This window comes from Myxocyprinus asiaticus, chromosome 35 (genome assembly GCF_019703515.2).
Source record: "Myxocyprinus asiaticus isolate MX2 ecotype Aquarium Trade chromosome 35, UBuf_Myxa_2, whole genome shotgun sequence".
In the NCBI taxonomy this organism is placed as follows: domain Eukaryota; kingdom Metazoa; phylum Chordata; class Actinopteri; order Cypriniformes; family Catostomidae; genus Myxocyprinus; species Myxocyprinus asiaticus.
In genome coordinates, this window is record NC_059378.1 from 39449940 (window position 1) to 39467081 (window position 17142).

The 17142-nt window shown below is 38.8% G+C and overlaps 2 protein-coding genes across 6 annotated transcripts in view; one reads left to right on the forward strand and one right to left on the reverse strand.

Annotated features, from left to right (window-relative positions):
• Positions 1-17142, forward strand: part of aldh4a1 (aldehyde dehydrogenase 4 family, member A1) — a 398306-nt gene that overhangs the window by 296316 nt on the left and 84848 nt on the right. The gene's annotated exons all lie outside the window — the stretch shown is intronic.
• slmapa (sarcolemma associated protein a) overlaps positions 1-17142 on the reverse strand; it is a 112345-nt gene that overhangs the window by 11013 nt on the left and 84190 nt on the right. For all 5 annotated transcript variants that reach the window (XM_051672454.1, XM_051672455.1, XM_051672452.1 and 2 more), the window contains 3 exons: positions 13480-13599; positions 13297-13371; positions 8421-8726 (listed from right to left, as the gene is read on the reverse strand). In XM_051672454.1, the coding sequence (XP_051528414.1) occupies positions 8421-8726; positions 13297-13371; positions 13480-13599 (501 nt within the window). The remainder of the gene's footprint in view (positions 1-8420; positions 8727-13296; positions 13372-13479; positions 13600-17142) is intronic.

Consider the following 17142-nt stretch of genomic DNA (forward strand, 5'->3'; position numbering starts at 1 on the left):
GCTTTCAGATATTTTTCTTATTAACATTATTATTGATTCATAAATTAAAAAAAACAAAAAACAAAAAAAAAACATTAAACATTAAACATTAAAACCCCACTATATCCCCTCCCCCTACCAAACTCCCACCCCTCCCGACGAACAACCCTGTGGTCAATAGAATATAGACAAAAAAAATAAAAATAAAAAATAATAAAAAATAATAAAAAAAATAAACTCCAAATTACTCCCTTCACCACCCCTCAAGATTCCCCCCAAAATGCTAAGTAATTGCCCCATTTCTTATTGTAAGAATCCCTAACTCTCATCCTTATGTCCGACCCCTCCTCGAAGGCAGCCACCCTCCCTATCTCCACGAACCACTCCGGGAACGAGGGTGCTCCATCCGACTTCCAACTCCTCAAAATAACCTGCCTATCACACTGGTCAAAACCCAGTCCTTCATGTACTTATCTTCCAAATCCATGACTGCCCCATCTCACAAAATACAGAGTCCGTGGCAGAACGAGACCTGAGTGCCCAACACATCACACACAAAACTTTGCACCTTCAGCCAAAATACTTGGATCTTACAACACCCCCAAAAAACATGGGTGGTGTCTCCATCTTCAGAATGGCACCGCCAGCAGATGGGTGTGTCCTTAAGACCAAGCTTATACAATCTAGAGGGGGTCCAATAAAATCTATGTAAAATCTTAAATTGCATAAGACGAACCCTTGCATCTCTAGATGCAGACTTGACGTTTTTTAGAATCCTAGCCCACACTCCCTCCTCCAATACCAAGTTTAAATCTTTCTCCCATAATCTTGAGAATTTAAAGCTCCGTCCCCCAGACTCTGAATTAGCAGGGAGTAATACACTTGACCCTTCCCAAAAGCAGCAATCTCCACTCCCAGAGTATCTGCCCTTCTAGGGAGGTGCATGCTACTCCCAAAAACAGTGCAGAGCAGGTGGCGCAGCTGTAAATACTTATAAAATTGAGATCTGGGAATCCCAAAATGTTGAATCAAATTTTCAAAAGATCTCAATACTCCACTCTCATATAGGTCACCGAATGCATTAACCCCCCTCACAATCCAGTCTGAGCAACAGAAAGGGGACTTATTAATACATAGTTTAGGGTTCAGCCATATGCTCGAGGCTACGTTTAAATAAATATCAGAGTTAAACACTCTGGACACCATTGTCCATATCGAGTGTAAATGCGAGATAACGGGGTGTGACTTAACTTCTCCAATTACTTTAATAGAAGGGCTTTGCAGTGGCGAGATAGGGTCAAAAACTTCCTTTTCAATACAAAACCAGGGAGGGGGTCTCTCAGTTGGAAGCAACCAATGAGCCAAATGTCTAAGACCAAATGCATAATAATAAAACAAAATCTTGGTTAGGCCTAGACCACCTTTGTCAATTGGCCTATGTAACTTATTGAAATTTAACCTGGGACGCTTACCATTCCAAATAAAAGGTCTTCGCTATGCTATCAAATTGCCTGAAATAAGGGAAGGGGACATCTACAGGAAGAGATTGTAGCAGGTAGTTGAATTTTGGAATACAATTCATTTTAATAACGGTAACCTTCCCAATCAGAGATAAATGTAACGAAGCCCACCTGCCCACATCGCTCGAAAACCTTTTTATTAAAGAATCAAAATTAACACTAACTAAATCACATACATTTGCTGGGAATAAAATACCCAAATACTTAATGCCCTGTTTGGGCCACTGAAAGGCACCCGGTTGAAAAGCAGTTACTGGGCAGTACGCAGTCAGAGATAAAGCTTTGGATTTTGACCAATTAACTCTGTATCCCAAAAATGTTGAAAAGTTATTGATAATTCTGTGGAGGCAAGGCATAAATCTAGTGGGGTCGGAAATGAATAACAAAATATCATCTGCGTAAAGCAGAAGCTTATGCGCCATACCTCCCGCCATCACCCCTGGAAAATCATCCACCTTTCTTATCACGGCTGCTAATGGTTCCAGGGCAAGACAGAACCAATAATGGGGAAAGAGGGCAACCCTACCGAGTGCCCCTATCCAGAGTAAAATAATCTGAAATTAATCCATTTGTTTGTACCGCTGCTACAGGGTGTCTATAAAGTAACTTAATCCATCCAATAAAAGTATTTCCGAACCCATATATTTCCAAAATCTTAAAAAGATAATCCCATTCTACCATATCAAACACCTTTTCAGCATCAAGTGAGATGGCAGCGACCGGAGACCACTCATTTGCCACTGACCACATGATATTAATGAAATGCCTAATGTTATCAGAAGAGCTGTGGCCCTGAATAAACCCCACCTGATCTATAAGAGATGTCATAACTTTACTTAATCGGTTAGCCAGAATTTTTGCCAAAATTTTTACATCTAACTGGATCAGGGAAATTGGACAGTAACTCTTATACTCGCTTGAATTTTTGTCCTTTTTAAGAATCAGACTGATCCGGGCTTTCCATTCTGTAATGATTCCATATAAACTTCTAGCAAAAGTGGAGCCAGTTCTGTAGCATAAAATCTAAAAAATTCAGCGGGAAAATCATCTGACCCCGGAGCCTTGCTTGTAGGCATTAATTTGCTCAGTCGTCAATTTAGGGAGTTCTAATGGTTCCACAAAATTTCTAATATCTTCATCAGCAGACGAAGATGTGGAACTATAAAGATCAAGACCGAATTCTTGTGGATTTGTGGAATCAATGGCCGAGGTAAATATTTCACCAACAGCAGATTTCACTGAGGGAATGGTAGAAAGAGACTCTCTCTGCTTTATACACTATATTGCCAAAAGTATTCGCTCACCCATCCAAATAATTGAATTCAGGTGTTCCAATCACTTCCATGGCCACAGGTGTATAAAATGAAGCACCTAGGCATGCAGACTGCTTCTACAAACATTTGTGAAAGAATGGGCTGCTCTCAGGAGCTCAGTGAATTCCAGCGTGGTACTGTGATAGGATGCCACCTGTGCAACAAGTCCAGTCGTGAAATTTCTTCGCTACTAAATATTCCACAGTCAACTGTCAGTGGTATTATAACAAAGTGGAAGCGATTGGGAATGACAGCAACTCAGCCACGAAGTGGTAGGCCACGTAAAATGACAGAGCGGGGTCAGCGGATGCTGAGGCGCATAGTGCGCAGAGGTCGCCAACTTTCTGCAGAGTCAATCGCTACAGACCTCCAAAGTTCATGTGGCCTTCAGATTAGCTCAAGAACAGTGCGTAGAGAGCTTCATGGAATGGGTTTCCATGGCCGAGCAGCTGCATCCAAGCCATACATCACCAAGTGCAATGCAAAGCGTCGGATGCAGTGGTGTAAAGCACGCCGCCACTGGACTCTAGAGCAGTGGAGACGTGTTCTCTGGAGTGACGAATCACGCTTCTCCATCTGGCAATCTGATGGACGAGTCTGGGTTTGGCGGTTGCCAGGAGAACGGTACTTGTCTGACTGCATTGTGCCAACTGTGAAGTTTGTTGGAGGGGGGATTATGGTGTGGGGTTGTTTTTCAGGAGCTGGGCTTGGCCCCTTAGTTCCAGGGAAAGGAACTCTGAATGCTTCAGCATACCAAGAGATTTTGGACGATTCCATGCTCCCAACTTTGTGGGAACAGTTTGGGGATGGCCCCTTCCTGTTCCAACATGACTGCACACCAGTGCACAAAGCAAGGTACATAAAGACATGGATGAGCGAGTTTGGTGTGGAAGAACTTGACTGGCCTGCACAGAGTCCTGACCTCAACCCGATAGAGCACCTTTGGGATGAATTAGAGCGAAGACTGTGAGCCAGGCCTTCTCATCCAACATCAGTGTCTGACCTCACAAATGCGCTTCTGGAAGAATGGTCAAAAATTCCCATAAACACATTCCTAAACCTTGTGGAAAGCTTTCCCAGAAGAGTTGAAGCTGTTATAGCTGCAAAGGGTGGGCTGATGTCATATTAAACCCTATGGATTAAGAATGGGATGTCACTTAAGTTCATATGCGTCTAAAGGCAGGTGAGCAAATACTTTTGGCAATATAGTGTATATCTAGCCAAAAGCTTCCCTGCTTTGTCCCCCAACTCAAAGTATGACTGTCTTGCCCTGAATAACCAAAACTCCACTTTGCGTGACAAAATATTATTATATCTGTATTTCAAACGGGTAAATTCTCGGAGGCCAGACGACGACATTTGGCGCTTCAGCTCTGCCTCGGCACTTTTAATATTCCCTTCCGACTCCACAAGTTCTCGTGCTTTGGATTTTTTGGTGAATGAGGCATACTGTATGATCTGACCTCTAAGAACCGCATTAAGTGCCTCCCAAGCCACGCCCACAGAGGATACTGAGGACCAGTTGGTCTCCATATAAACATTGATTTCAGTCTTTAACATTTGTTGGAAATCAGGATTTTGCAAAAGGTTTACATTAAAGGTGCCAACTATATGATGTCTTTTTCTCTGTATATGGCAACACCTCTAAACTCACCAGGGTGTGATCTGAGACTAAGATATTTCCAATTGAGCAGTCAACAACAGATGAAATGAAGGACTTGGGTATAAAAATCTATTCTAGAATAAATCTTATGGACAGATGAAAAAAACATTTTATAGTCCCTACCAGATGGGTTCAAAAGTCTCCAAATATCTGCAAGACCAAGATTTTTACAGATCTTGTGAAGCATCAATGTTGCTCTAGGGGGCTTACACACTTTTGCTTCACTATGATTAAGGACTGAACCCATCAATAGATTAAACTCTTCTCCCAATATTATTTCATGAGGTGTGCCAGTGGCTTGCAACATCCCTTCAAGATCTATAAAAAAAAAGCCCTGATCATCAGTGTTAGGTGCATAAATATTAGCCAAAATCAAATCTTTGCACCTGAATTTCTCCTAAAACAATAATGATTCTTCCTAATTTATCTTTAATCTGTTTGAGGCATTTGAATTGTAGATGTTTACTTAGTGTAATGACTCCCCTGCTCTTACTTGAACCAGCACTAAAGAAAACATGTCCACCCCATATCTTACCAAATTTTTCCGCTTCCTGCAGGGAAAGAAGTGTTTCTAGTTTACACTATTTCATATTTTTTATGCTTAAGAAAAGAAATAACCTTTTTATGGGGTGCCCCAACCCATTCACATTCCATGTGGAGAAAGACAATCCACTCATATTAATAACTGACATATTAGTATAATAGAAATCAATTTATTATTTCTATTACACCAATATGTCAGTTACCAATATGACGTCATATTAAACCCTATGGATTAAGAATGGGATGTCACTTAAGTTCATATGTGTCTAAAGGCAGATGAGCGAATACTTTTTGCAATATAGTGTAGCTGCTAAAGTAAAGGCATTTTTTTTTTTTTAAAGGAGTTTTAGAAATTTATATTGGAAAACAAGCCAAAATAAAAAATCAAAAACGAAATTTTTTGCAGTGTATAATGGGGCGAAGACTACCCTCTCTCACCTTTGTTCACTTCATTCCATCTTTAACTCACAAAAAAACAAACTCTCTTATTAATAAAGCTTTGTATTGTCAATTTTCTTCACAATAAGAAATGCACAGTGACACATTATGAATCAATACAGAGGCATGATGTTATAATCTAGCTGCAGCAAGTGCACGTGAGGGGGACGAGCATCCCCGTGACAGTATGCATCAGCCGGGTGCAGTTTCAATCTCTCCCCCTTAGATCGGGACACTTTGTGCAACTCATAGAAGAGGTGCTGACCGCACAGAGAAATGCCAGTTTCGGAGTTTGTAGTTATTAATATGAACTGCTTCCTTATTATTTGAACTTTAATAAAGCTATAACACATAAAATATAACTGCATTAAAGATGTAACATTGGGGTGTTTCCTTTTAAGACGCTCGACATGCAAGTTTTGCTCCAGCTCCACTTATTCCACAACGAGAGTGGTTCTGTATTTACTTATTTAGTATTTTTGTATAATTCCCTCATACTTTGCAATCAACATCACCTGAAACTGTTTGTAAAGTTTAGAGTGCATCTGGACTGTGAGATGTGTTTTCTCCCTCTCCACAATCAGGCGCGTGTACAATCATTAGAGTTTCATATGATCTCGTGTTACGTTAAATGAGATCAAATGACTTAGACAACTAAAATTGTCGACTATTTTTTATCGTCAACGTTTTCGATAACATCGACTAATCGTTTCAGCCCTAGTCAACAAAGAATGGCCAGACTGGTTCGAACTGTCAAAGTCTACGGTAACTCAGATAACCGCTCTGTACAATTGTGGTGAGAAGAATATAATCTCTGAATGCTATTCTGAGATGCGGGTTGGCGCTGTTTTGGCGGCACGAGGGGGACCTACACAATATTAGGCAGGTGGTTTTAATGTTGTGGCTGATTGGTGTATATTTACAGTGGATATAAAAAGTCTCCACACCCCTGTTAAAACAGCAGGTTTTTGTGATGTAAAAAATTAAAGAAATCATATCAGAATTGTTGCACCTTTAATGTAAAAAACACAACCTATGCAATGCCACTGAAAACCAAAGTGACACATTTCAGAGAAAAAATTAAATTAAAATAACAAGTTTAGAATAACCTAACTGCATAAGTGTGCACATCCCTGAACTAATACTTAGTTGAAGCACCCTTTGATTTTATTACAGCACTCAGTCTGTTTGGATAGGAGTCTATTAGCTTGGCACATCTTCACTTATATTTTCCCACTCTTCTTTGCAAAAACATTCCAGATCTGTCAAACTGCGAGGGCATCTCCTGTGTACGGCCCTCTTCAGGTCCCCCCACAGATTTTCTATAGGATTCAGGTCTGGGCTCTGGCTGGGCCATTCCAAAACATTAATCTTTTTTTGCTGAAGCCATTCTTTTGTTGATTTGGATGTGTGCTTTGGATCTTTGTCATGCTGAAAGGTGAAAGATCTCTTCATTTTCAGCTTTCTAACAGATGCCAGAAAGTTCTGTGCAAAACTGACTGGTACTTGGAACTATTCATGATTCCCTCCGCATTCACTAAAACCCCAATTCCAGCTGAAGAAAAGCAGCCCCAAAGCATAATGCTGCCACCACCATGCTTTACCGTGGGTATGGTGTTCTTTTGCTGATGTGCTGTGTTGTTTTTGCACCAAATATACCTTTTACAATTTTGGGCAAAAAAAATCTTTGTCTCATCAGACCATAACACATTTTCCCACGTGGTTTTGGGAGACTGGGTATAGGTTTCTGCAAAAGTTTAGCTGGGCTTGGATGTTTTTTGTTTGTTTTTTCATCAGTAAAGGCTTGCGTCTTGCCACCCTGCCCCATAGCCCGGACAGATGAAGAATATGGGAGATAGTTGTCACATGTAGGGAGCAACCAGTACTAGCCAGAAAGAGCTGCAGCTCCTTTAATGTTGCTGTAGGCAACCTGTTCTGTAATGCAAAACAATACCGCGATTTTACCATATACCACAATAAAAGTAGGTGGCGCCGATTTACTCCAGTTTATTCTGGAATTGCAGTATGATAGAAAGACAAAATTATTAATTTGATTTGTTCATCTGCGTTGATTTATGTACAAATTCTCAACTTCACGTTAAAGTAAATAAATGTGTATGCAAATTCTCTGCATTATGAACGTGGAACTTGTGGGAATGATTAAAATTGTGCGCAATACCGTCATCGAATTTCAGGCCCTGATTGTCACAATATGAAAATTTGATAGAGGCACATGCCAAACCTGAATAAAAGCAAAACAGTGATTATTCACATGCTTTAAAGTGACATAAATACAAAAATTATAACTTTATATAAAATTATATAAAAAATAGGAAACTTTTACAAAGTTCTTGTCATGGCTAGTGATCTATGCAATCCCATAGAGTGAAGTCAAACTACTTTAATGAGGAGAAATAAATGTTTCTAAACAGAAATCAAAGGCTGCAGTGAGGAGTGAGATTACAGAGCACCAGATCTGAGATGAGCTCAGTCATTGTGTCTCTGAAGTCAGCTTGATTTATGACATCCAGAGAGACACAGACAATATTACAGGCCAAACAGCACAGTAGGGAACACAGCAGGTTTACCGCAGGAGCGACAATGACGACATGCTAAGCTGGCCTGACCGCTGAACTCTGTCACCACTAAACAGTCCGTGGGTGAACTGCGATTCTAATGGCCTGCCAGCCCACACACTGAATAAATCTATTTTGGCTGAAGTCAAGCAGAGTAAGACCACAATAACTGTCTGTATCGACTGACACAGTTGGTTTCATTCAGAAAAGTGCAAACGTTTCTTTAAAAACGTCATGAGCTACAGAACAATGGCAATTTATTTAGATATACCGGATACTGACTTCGCTGTCTGAACTAAATGGATCATAATTTCACTAGCAAAAAGTGCAGACAGTCAGTCCTAAGGAACAGAGTTGAAAAACAAATCCGATTAGTGAGGATGTTTACCTTGTAGTTGACTGGCTCTCTCTTGGTGCTGGCTCTGCATCTGAAAACTGGCCTGTAGATTGCTGATTTCCACTTCATACTTGGCGGCCGTCTGTCTCCATTTGTCAAGTTCGGCAGTGACTATGCTAAGGTCTCCCTGCAGGGCGGTGATCTCGCGCTCCCGCTCGGCGGTGGCGGTCTCCATGGCGTGACGGAGCACCAGGATTTCCTCCTGAGCGCTGTAGAGCTCCTCTCTGGTGCTGGTAATAGTGTTCTCCCTCTGTTCATGCAAAGCTTCCATGTCAGACTGAAGCTTTGATAGCTGAGCTGAAGATGGAGAGAGAGATATATTACAGCATTAAGCCACAAGATGCAATCTGTAACAGTGATTTTTACCACAGTTAAGAGGTGTTGTTAGGCTTAAAACCCTTTCACAGTGTTAAAATCACTGTAACATGACTTAGTGGCTTATTGCTTTTATAAAATGGCAACAATAACAATATGATAAAAGACAGGCCTAGCAACTTGACACATTAACATGGAATCCAAATGATGTGTGGTCACAGGGATGAGTATTCCACATGGTCAATGATCAAGTGTTAGGACCCATTCAGCGTAATGTTGTTATAAAAAACAAACCCAGATGGGACTTATGATAAGCCGCATTCACACAACCCACTGGTCACGTTCCAGACAATTTGTATGAAGTATCATTACGTGCCAGTGCTAAAAGCAAAACACACTCTCTGCAAGCACATTTCATGTGGCGTTCAAAGCGGCAAATCATGTAAATGCGGCTTCTTAATTGCTGTAGCAAAGCGGATAGCCACTATTAATATTGTGGAGGATGAGGGTTTAAGAGATTTAATCTTGTGCGACCCCGTGTGCTTCTGTGCGGACATTGTGTTTTGGCTTCGCTATACGCAACACATATTTTAAATTAATTTAAAATGACTGATCTCAGTTCATTAAAGGGTTCAACTTTGACGTAAGGAGTCATGTGACAAAACAACATGGCGTCAATCACAGCACAATTTGTCTTTGGGAGAAACGCCAACAAAACTGCATTTGGTAAGCAACCTAATTAAGTTTTTACAATTAAACCCATTTTAGTCAAAAGATTAGAGTCTGTAGTTTCATCCAATATGCCATTTTAAGAATGGAGCGATTTAACGCAAAACGGCACAGTGTTAAACACAATGACCACTATAGTGGACAACTGCACTAGTTTTTCATTAGAAATCGTATTTTACGGTGTATATTTTCACTGAGAAAAAACAAATTTGGTTTCAGAGGCTTTATAAGGAGTTAGGATGAAAATAAGGTGCATTTCGCCAGACCAGTGCAGACAGACAGCACACTGGAGGTTAAGTCATTCACTAAATAGGGAGCAAGGGAGCATCATATTGCTCTCTATGCAGCCAAGTTCATTTACTCCTAAAATCCAACCAAAAGTTCAGTTTCAGGCTGCAGATGATGTTTGGAACACTCAACATGTTTGGCAGACATGGAATAATGGTAATCAGTACACAGATTCAGAATTTATAATGTATAATTTTACATGGTTGGCAGTGATTGGATGATGCTGGCCATTATTTTGAATCAGGATTATGCTAACTTCTGATGTACCATCTGTAACGTCTCATAACACACTACTGGAAACAAACGATTTGATAAATAAAAAGAAAAACATTACTTTCTATTGCTTGGTATTAATTGAAATTTCAGAACTTGGTCCCGCTGTCCACAAATGAAGACGTTAGGGCTGAAACGCTTATTCAATGTGAGCGACAACGTCGACCATAAAATAAAATAAAAAAATTGTCAACAAAAATTTCCGTTTTCAAAGTCACTTGATCTCATTTACCGTAACATTAGATCACATATGAAACTACTGATGACACAGGAAAGCAGCACTTCTGTTCGCGCTTGATTGAGGAGAGGAAGAAAGAACAGCTCACAGTCCAGACGCACTCCAAATTTCCAAACAGATTAAGGTGATGTAGATTGTATGATGGAATAATAATGCAAAAATACAAAGTAAAATATAGAAGCAGTGTCGTGTTGACGTGAAATAAAGCGGAGCCGTACCTGGCATTCCGCTTGATCAAAACTTGCCTGTCAGAGTGTCTAAAAAAGAAACACCCTGGCGTTATATCTTTAATGCATCCTTTATTAAAGTTCAAATAATAAGGAGCGGGTTGTATAAATAAGCACAAACTCCGAAACTGGCATTTCTCTGGGTGGTCAGGGCCACTTATATGAGTCGAGTGAAAAACAGTGCGAGAGTGTTTCAGACTCCTCCTGGCTGAATCACTGGCGCGCGCTTGCTGCAGCTATATTATAATGTGACTGCTCGCAACATAATGAATCATAATGTGTGTCACGGTGTGTATCTTATCGTGAAGAAAATCTGCGATTCAAGCTCTATTAAGAAGAGGGAGTTTGTTTTTTGGGAGTTAAAGATGAATCGATGTGACCAAAAAGGTGAGAGAGTGTAGTCTTAGTCCATTATACAATAAAAAAATAAATAGATAAATAAATAAATAAAAACATTTGGTTTAAGATTGGTCTTTTTTGGCTTGTTTTCCAATAAGTACATAAAACTCCTTACATACATTTACTTTAGCAGCTATACTGCAGAAGGAAAAATTGTTATCCGAGAATGTTGAATATAATATTTAAATATTTTAAAATCTAAAAATATACAAGATACATTTACCTGAGAAGCAGCATATACGATATTTAGACTTTTAGAGAATAGATCATGAATACAAGTATATTTTGTCTTTACTGCACTCACAGAAGTATAACCAAGTGAAAAAATACACTTATATACAAAATACACATATTTAAAGATACATTCTCCTAAAACAAGTCTAAATATCTAATATGTTGCTTCTCAAGTAAATGTTTCTTGTTTTAAGAATTTTTAGACAATTTTAAATGGAAAAGACAAAAAAAAAAAAAAAAAAACAAACTTGATAACTATAGGATTTTTTTTTGCAGTGAATTTTTTTTTTTACTTAAACTTAAATTCTTTTTTCTTTTAATTCAGTGAATGTCATTTAGAGGTATTTTTAAAATATGATTTTGTCCTCTTTATTGTTAGCAAGCACTTTTAATACAACCTTTTAAGTTGAGGCACAAGCTGAATAATCGGTTAAAAAGGCTAATGATTAATCGTTGCAATAATCGCCCGAATAGTCGAATAATCGTTCTAATCATTAGATTAGTCGGTTATCAAAATAATTGTTAGTTGTAGCCCTAGAGGACATACATTTTTGTGAAAACTATTTGCTCTAGAATTTTTTTTTTTCCTTCAAGTTTATTAGGTGCTACTTGTTACATATCAAAAAAGGAAATGGAAAATTCACACAGCAGTCACGCTCTGGTCTCAGGAGGTTAAGGCCCACTGCAATGAAAACGCAAACTATAGGGACTAGATATTTTAACTGGTTAACCTCTCACTTAGATTTTGGGAAATGTTTAATGTTAATTGAATTGGTGCTATTTTAGTGCATTTCTATCTTTATACTGTGGAATACTTTGCTTGGAAAATGTTAATAAAACATTGTTACATATTGTTTTCTTTTCTTTTAGGAGGAATTAAATGCATTTTGACAGGAAAGGTAGTATATAGTCAAATTTCAGCACTTTCAAAATCTGTGATTAATCGCAATTATGAAAAATCATACGATTAATCACAATTAACTTTGAATCAACTGACAACACTAATAAATATGTAATCAAATTTAATAATTCATATATTTTAAAAACATTACATAATTTTGGCAGACGAGTAAAGCACTGGGGGGTGGGGGGGGGGCCTGGGTAGCTCAGTGGTAAAGACGCTGGCTACCACCCCGGAGTTTGCTAATCCCAGGGTGTGCTGAGTGACTCCAGCCAGGTCTCCTAAGCAACCAAATTGGCCCGGTTGCTAGGGAAGGTAGTCTCACATGGGGTAACCTCCTCGTGATCACTATAATGTGGTTCGTTCTCGGTGGGGCGCATGGTGAGTTGAGCGTGGTTGCCGCAGTGGATGGCGTGAAGCCTCCACACGCACTATGTCTCCGTGGCAACGCGCTCAACAAGCCATGTGATGTGCAGGTTGACGATCTCAGACGCGGAGGCAACTGGGATTCGTCCTCCGCCACCTGGACTGAGGCAAATCACTACGCGACCACGAGGACTAAAAAAAAAAAAAAAAAAAAAAAAAAAAAAAGCACATTGGGAATTGGGCATTCCAAATTGGAAAAAAAAAAAAAATACAATAACTATTGGCTCTTTTGAAGTAGAAATATTTTGTTTGTTGTATTTCCATATCATTGACCACAAGCCTATAACTGGCCTACAGACCACATCCATTTTACAAATTAGTTCAATCTGTTCAGTGCAGACTTGATTTTCTCACAGGACGTGTTCTTGCGCTACTGGAGTTGTGGTTTTACTGTGGTTGCGTCACATTTCACTGGTTTTCAGTAAATGCCACGTTTTTAGGATGCTGTGTCAAGTTAAATGCAGTTTGAAACTTAAGTTCTGCTGTCAGAATATACTCATTTTGTGCTGCCTGCTCTCGACAAGTGTGTTTTTCCCCCGTATAACTGGAGTTGCGCTGACTGCCCCCTGCTGCCTGCCTCTGGTCCTTCAAGCTTGAATTGCTAAGATTGTAAGAATTCCTTTTACGGATTAATCAGGGGGCATGGCTAACTGTGCTATTTTTTTTAATGCATTACTATTTATATAATTAATTGCACTGAATTAATGTGTAAAATCGACACTTTTTCACAAAATAGCACTACCACTCATACCTTATTGCTTAAATAACACATAACCAAAGGCAAAACACTGATGCTATTTCTTGTGTATGTGTTGAATGGTTCTTTGTTTGACTCACTCTGCAAGAAGCGGATCTGTTTAGCAGATTCTTCCATCTGCAGTCTGTTTGTTCTCCTCTCCTCTTCCAGCAGAGCTGGCAGAGGAAAAACACTTATGATGATGATGATTCACACTAAACTCGGTGCATCACCCTTCATTGTTAATGTTGAATTGTTATTAAATGAGCAATTATCTAAAGTACCTTGAAGCTCGAGGCATTTCTGTTTGCCGGTGTTGGCGAGCTCCTGCGCCTCCTGCAGCTCTCTGTGGAGGTGTGGAATAACCTGCTCAGTGTCTCCAGATTCCAGGTTCCTGTCCATCTCTACAAACACACACAAAGCAGATGGTACAGTGAGGAGAAATATTAGGAAACATTTGGCTGACCTGCTCAAGTGAAGACAAGATATTATGTGACCCATCAAGTGAAATCGGATGGCTGTGATTAACACCTTGTCCCAAATAGGTGCAACTCAAGTTTCCAGTATCTTCACCTAAAGTGGAATATTGAGCAAAGCGACAAAATCACAGCCAAATCAAAACACAGATTTCTTGTTTCAGTGGCATACCCAAAATTATAGGCTTATAACTAAAAAAAAAAAAGGGGGGGGTCAAGTGCTTGGTATCATTTTAAAGAAAAATTTTATTTATTATTTTTTTTTTTTAAGATATAGATAAATAGATATACATATAAAATATATATATATATATTAAATAATAATCCTAGTGTCCAAAAACGTCTCAAAAGCCTCTCCAAAAAAAAAAAACAACAACAGTAAATGTACATAAGACTAAATATCACATGCAAACTTAACAATGACTAAAGGTTTGCATAGCATGCAGACATGATTTTAGTAGTGAGATTTCACAGAATGAGTTTCATTCTGTGCCATTTGAGTAATCATCGAGACGTGTCGTGTACTTGGCGCCATCTCCTGGTGACCATTTGTAATTAGAGTGATTGATCTTATGACTCTGCCCAAATATGGAAGACTATCACCACTGATTGGAGCAATCTGAACCCAACCCGATTGGTTTAGCATTCCATTAAGCTACAGCATTTCCGTTGACGTCATTTTATCCAGGAAAGCTAACATGTTTGTAGCCAGATGCTGTGTGCACATTGTGCTTTGTGTGGGTTATCTAATGATCTTTGCATCCGATTACTTTGTGTGTGGGCTTGTTTTAAAGATAATCATCTCCAAGTAATAGTATGTTATATTTTATGTTCTGTTTATTTTATGTGAAGTTTTAAGTGAAAACAACATATGAGCAACACCTGTTCACATGAAACATGAATGTCAAAGACACATACTTGGCTATTACTCGCTATATTTTTGTCAGAGTAAAACAAATAGGCTGGTTGTATTCTACTCTTTAAAAGCTTTCCAGCGACATTGGCTATTTGATGAGTTTGATGTTTTTACAGATTACAATAATACGTTGAGTGCAAAATTATTAATAAATTATCAAAACGGACCACTTCTGATTTGTCTGCAAATTTCAAAGCACTTGTTCAGTTTTGGTCATAATGCCTACATGTATTGTAAATTAGAGCTTTCATGCTTTAAAACGATACCTATTTTGTGTTGGTCAAGACTGTAGTTATTAATATTTTGACAATTTATTCTTTTTTTCCCCCCTTCACAGGTGGGTCCATCCAGTTTAAAGGGTTAATGTTTTATGAACAGCTGATGTCCACTACATGTTATCTTAACTCCCAAAGCAATCCAAAGAGGAGAAATTCAAATAAAAGAAAAATGCTGACCCCCTCTTCCCTCCATTTAAAACTGCAGACATATCAATCACACTGTGCTTTCAAAGCCGCTCAGAGTGCGAGACCAATCCATAACAATGAGTCAAACCAATGACCTTACGAGCCACAAGAGACACATTACATTCCACAGCATCAAGCACAGAAACTCAATTAATTCAAACTCTGAGGGAAACCAACATTATGATGCTTGTTAAGAATTAAGTAATTCCTTATGTGAGGGGTCTTTCAAGGACAAAGCATTTCAGCTTGCAGTCATCAGTGTGATTGACTCAAGTGCACATTGAAACTGGACCAGACTTTATGCTGACAGTCAAGTCTGACTTGCAAGATGATGGCCCAACTGACTTTACTTCGGTTTTTAGTTGTAGTAAACAAAGTAAAACTCAGATGAATAAAAAAAAATAAATAAATAAATAAAAAAAAAAAGTATTGCAGTCTCGATGTATAAGCTGTTATCAAACTATAACACACTGGTAGACCATCTATAAAAACTTTGGCTTTAGACTGAGCCTGTAGTGAACAAGCACAACTCAAAGTCAGATTAGACAGTTCCACCAGGTGCTGGCCAAGTCGAGCTCATTCAGACAGCTTCACTGGAAAATCTAAAATGAGCTGTTGAGATGACCTGCATCCAGCCAAGCAAAGTTCTTTTGTGCTCTCACACAACTTCATACCAAGCAAATGAGCATTTGTGCCCCACCAGCCTCTTGGAGGAGCAGCCATTTGGCCTCTCATGTGGTCTACTAAAGACAGGCTTTTAGAAAACCTACTCTGACCATAAACCGATGAATGTCCCACTCTCAGTGAACTCGACAGATGTCGATGAAGTCATGTGCTAATTTAAAGGCTGGTAATCTGTCATGATGTCAGACAATGGCCAAAAAGGGTGTTTACTGGGAGTAAGAGAGCTGCTTTCAAGCAAAAATGATGCAACAAACTCATCCACTTAGCTGTGTTTCTGAAGCTCTGCCATATGTTTAATGACAGAGGGAATAAAGTGGTGTGCAATCACATTCTTGTGCTCCTACAATAATTCCATCAAGAGCATCAGTTGCAAAGGACTTTATGGCTGAGATTGTGTACCAAAGCCATACATTTGTTCAGCTCAGTTAACACCCCAGTTTAGGTGAAACTAGGAGTGAAAGATAACTTCTCACTTAATTTTTCAAAATGCTTAGTTAATACCAAATTCTACACAATTATCAGGGGTGTTTGCAAAGGCAAACATCACCACACACATTTTAAAATGCAAAAGTAAAGGCTAGAGATTATGAACAAAAAATAATTAACAATAAAGAAACAATTCAAAAGGCAGCATAAATAAATAGCATAATGTATTGACCAATGCTGGGTGCAATTAACCAAGTATGATACTCTGCACAAGGAGTTCCATACTAATTCAACAGCGCCCTCTTGTGGCATAATTTCCAGTGTCAAATATAAACGGCTCTTGACATCCTGTGTAGTTCTACCAGTAGAGGGTGGAAATGGTCATGAAACAAGCTAAAATATGTTTTTGCTACAAGAGACCTTGACGTATTATAAGTGGACAAAAAATGAATAGTATCTAGACAAGGACTAAAGAGGCTATATTGTACTTGTGTAAAATCCCCCCCACCCCCAAAAAAAACAATCCACTTATAAATGTTAGCCAAGGCTTCTCACAACGACAACAAAAAGTCATAAATTACATTTTACATGATCATTCATCCTCAGAATTAAACAGGCATTGTCATTTTGTTTTTTTGTTACTGCACCTTTAAGACTTCTATATGTAAATGAGCTCTGTTATAATTGGCTGATCTTTGCATTAAGGCATAGTTCACATAGTCATTCATTGGGGCAAGTCAAGTTGCTGAATAAAGTGGTTGGTCATATGTTAATGAGCTCATGGTTGTGATGTCAGTACCTCATTCTGTTGAGCATAACTCTTGCAATGCCAACGACATGAGTTTAAATCCCAGGGAATGCACAAACTGTGTTTAAATGTATACCTTGAATGCACTTTAAATAATTTTTTATAAATGCAAATGGAGTTTTCATAAATGGTATGGGCTGATGTTTACATAGAACATAAAACTCTTATTTCAA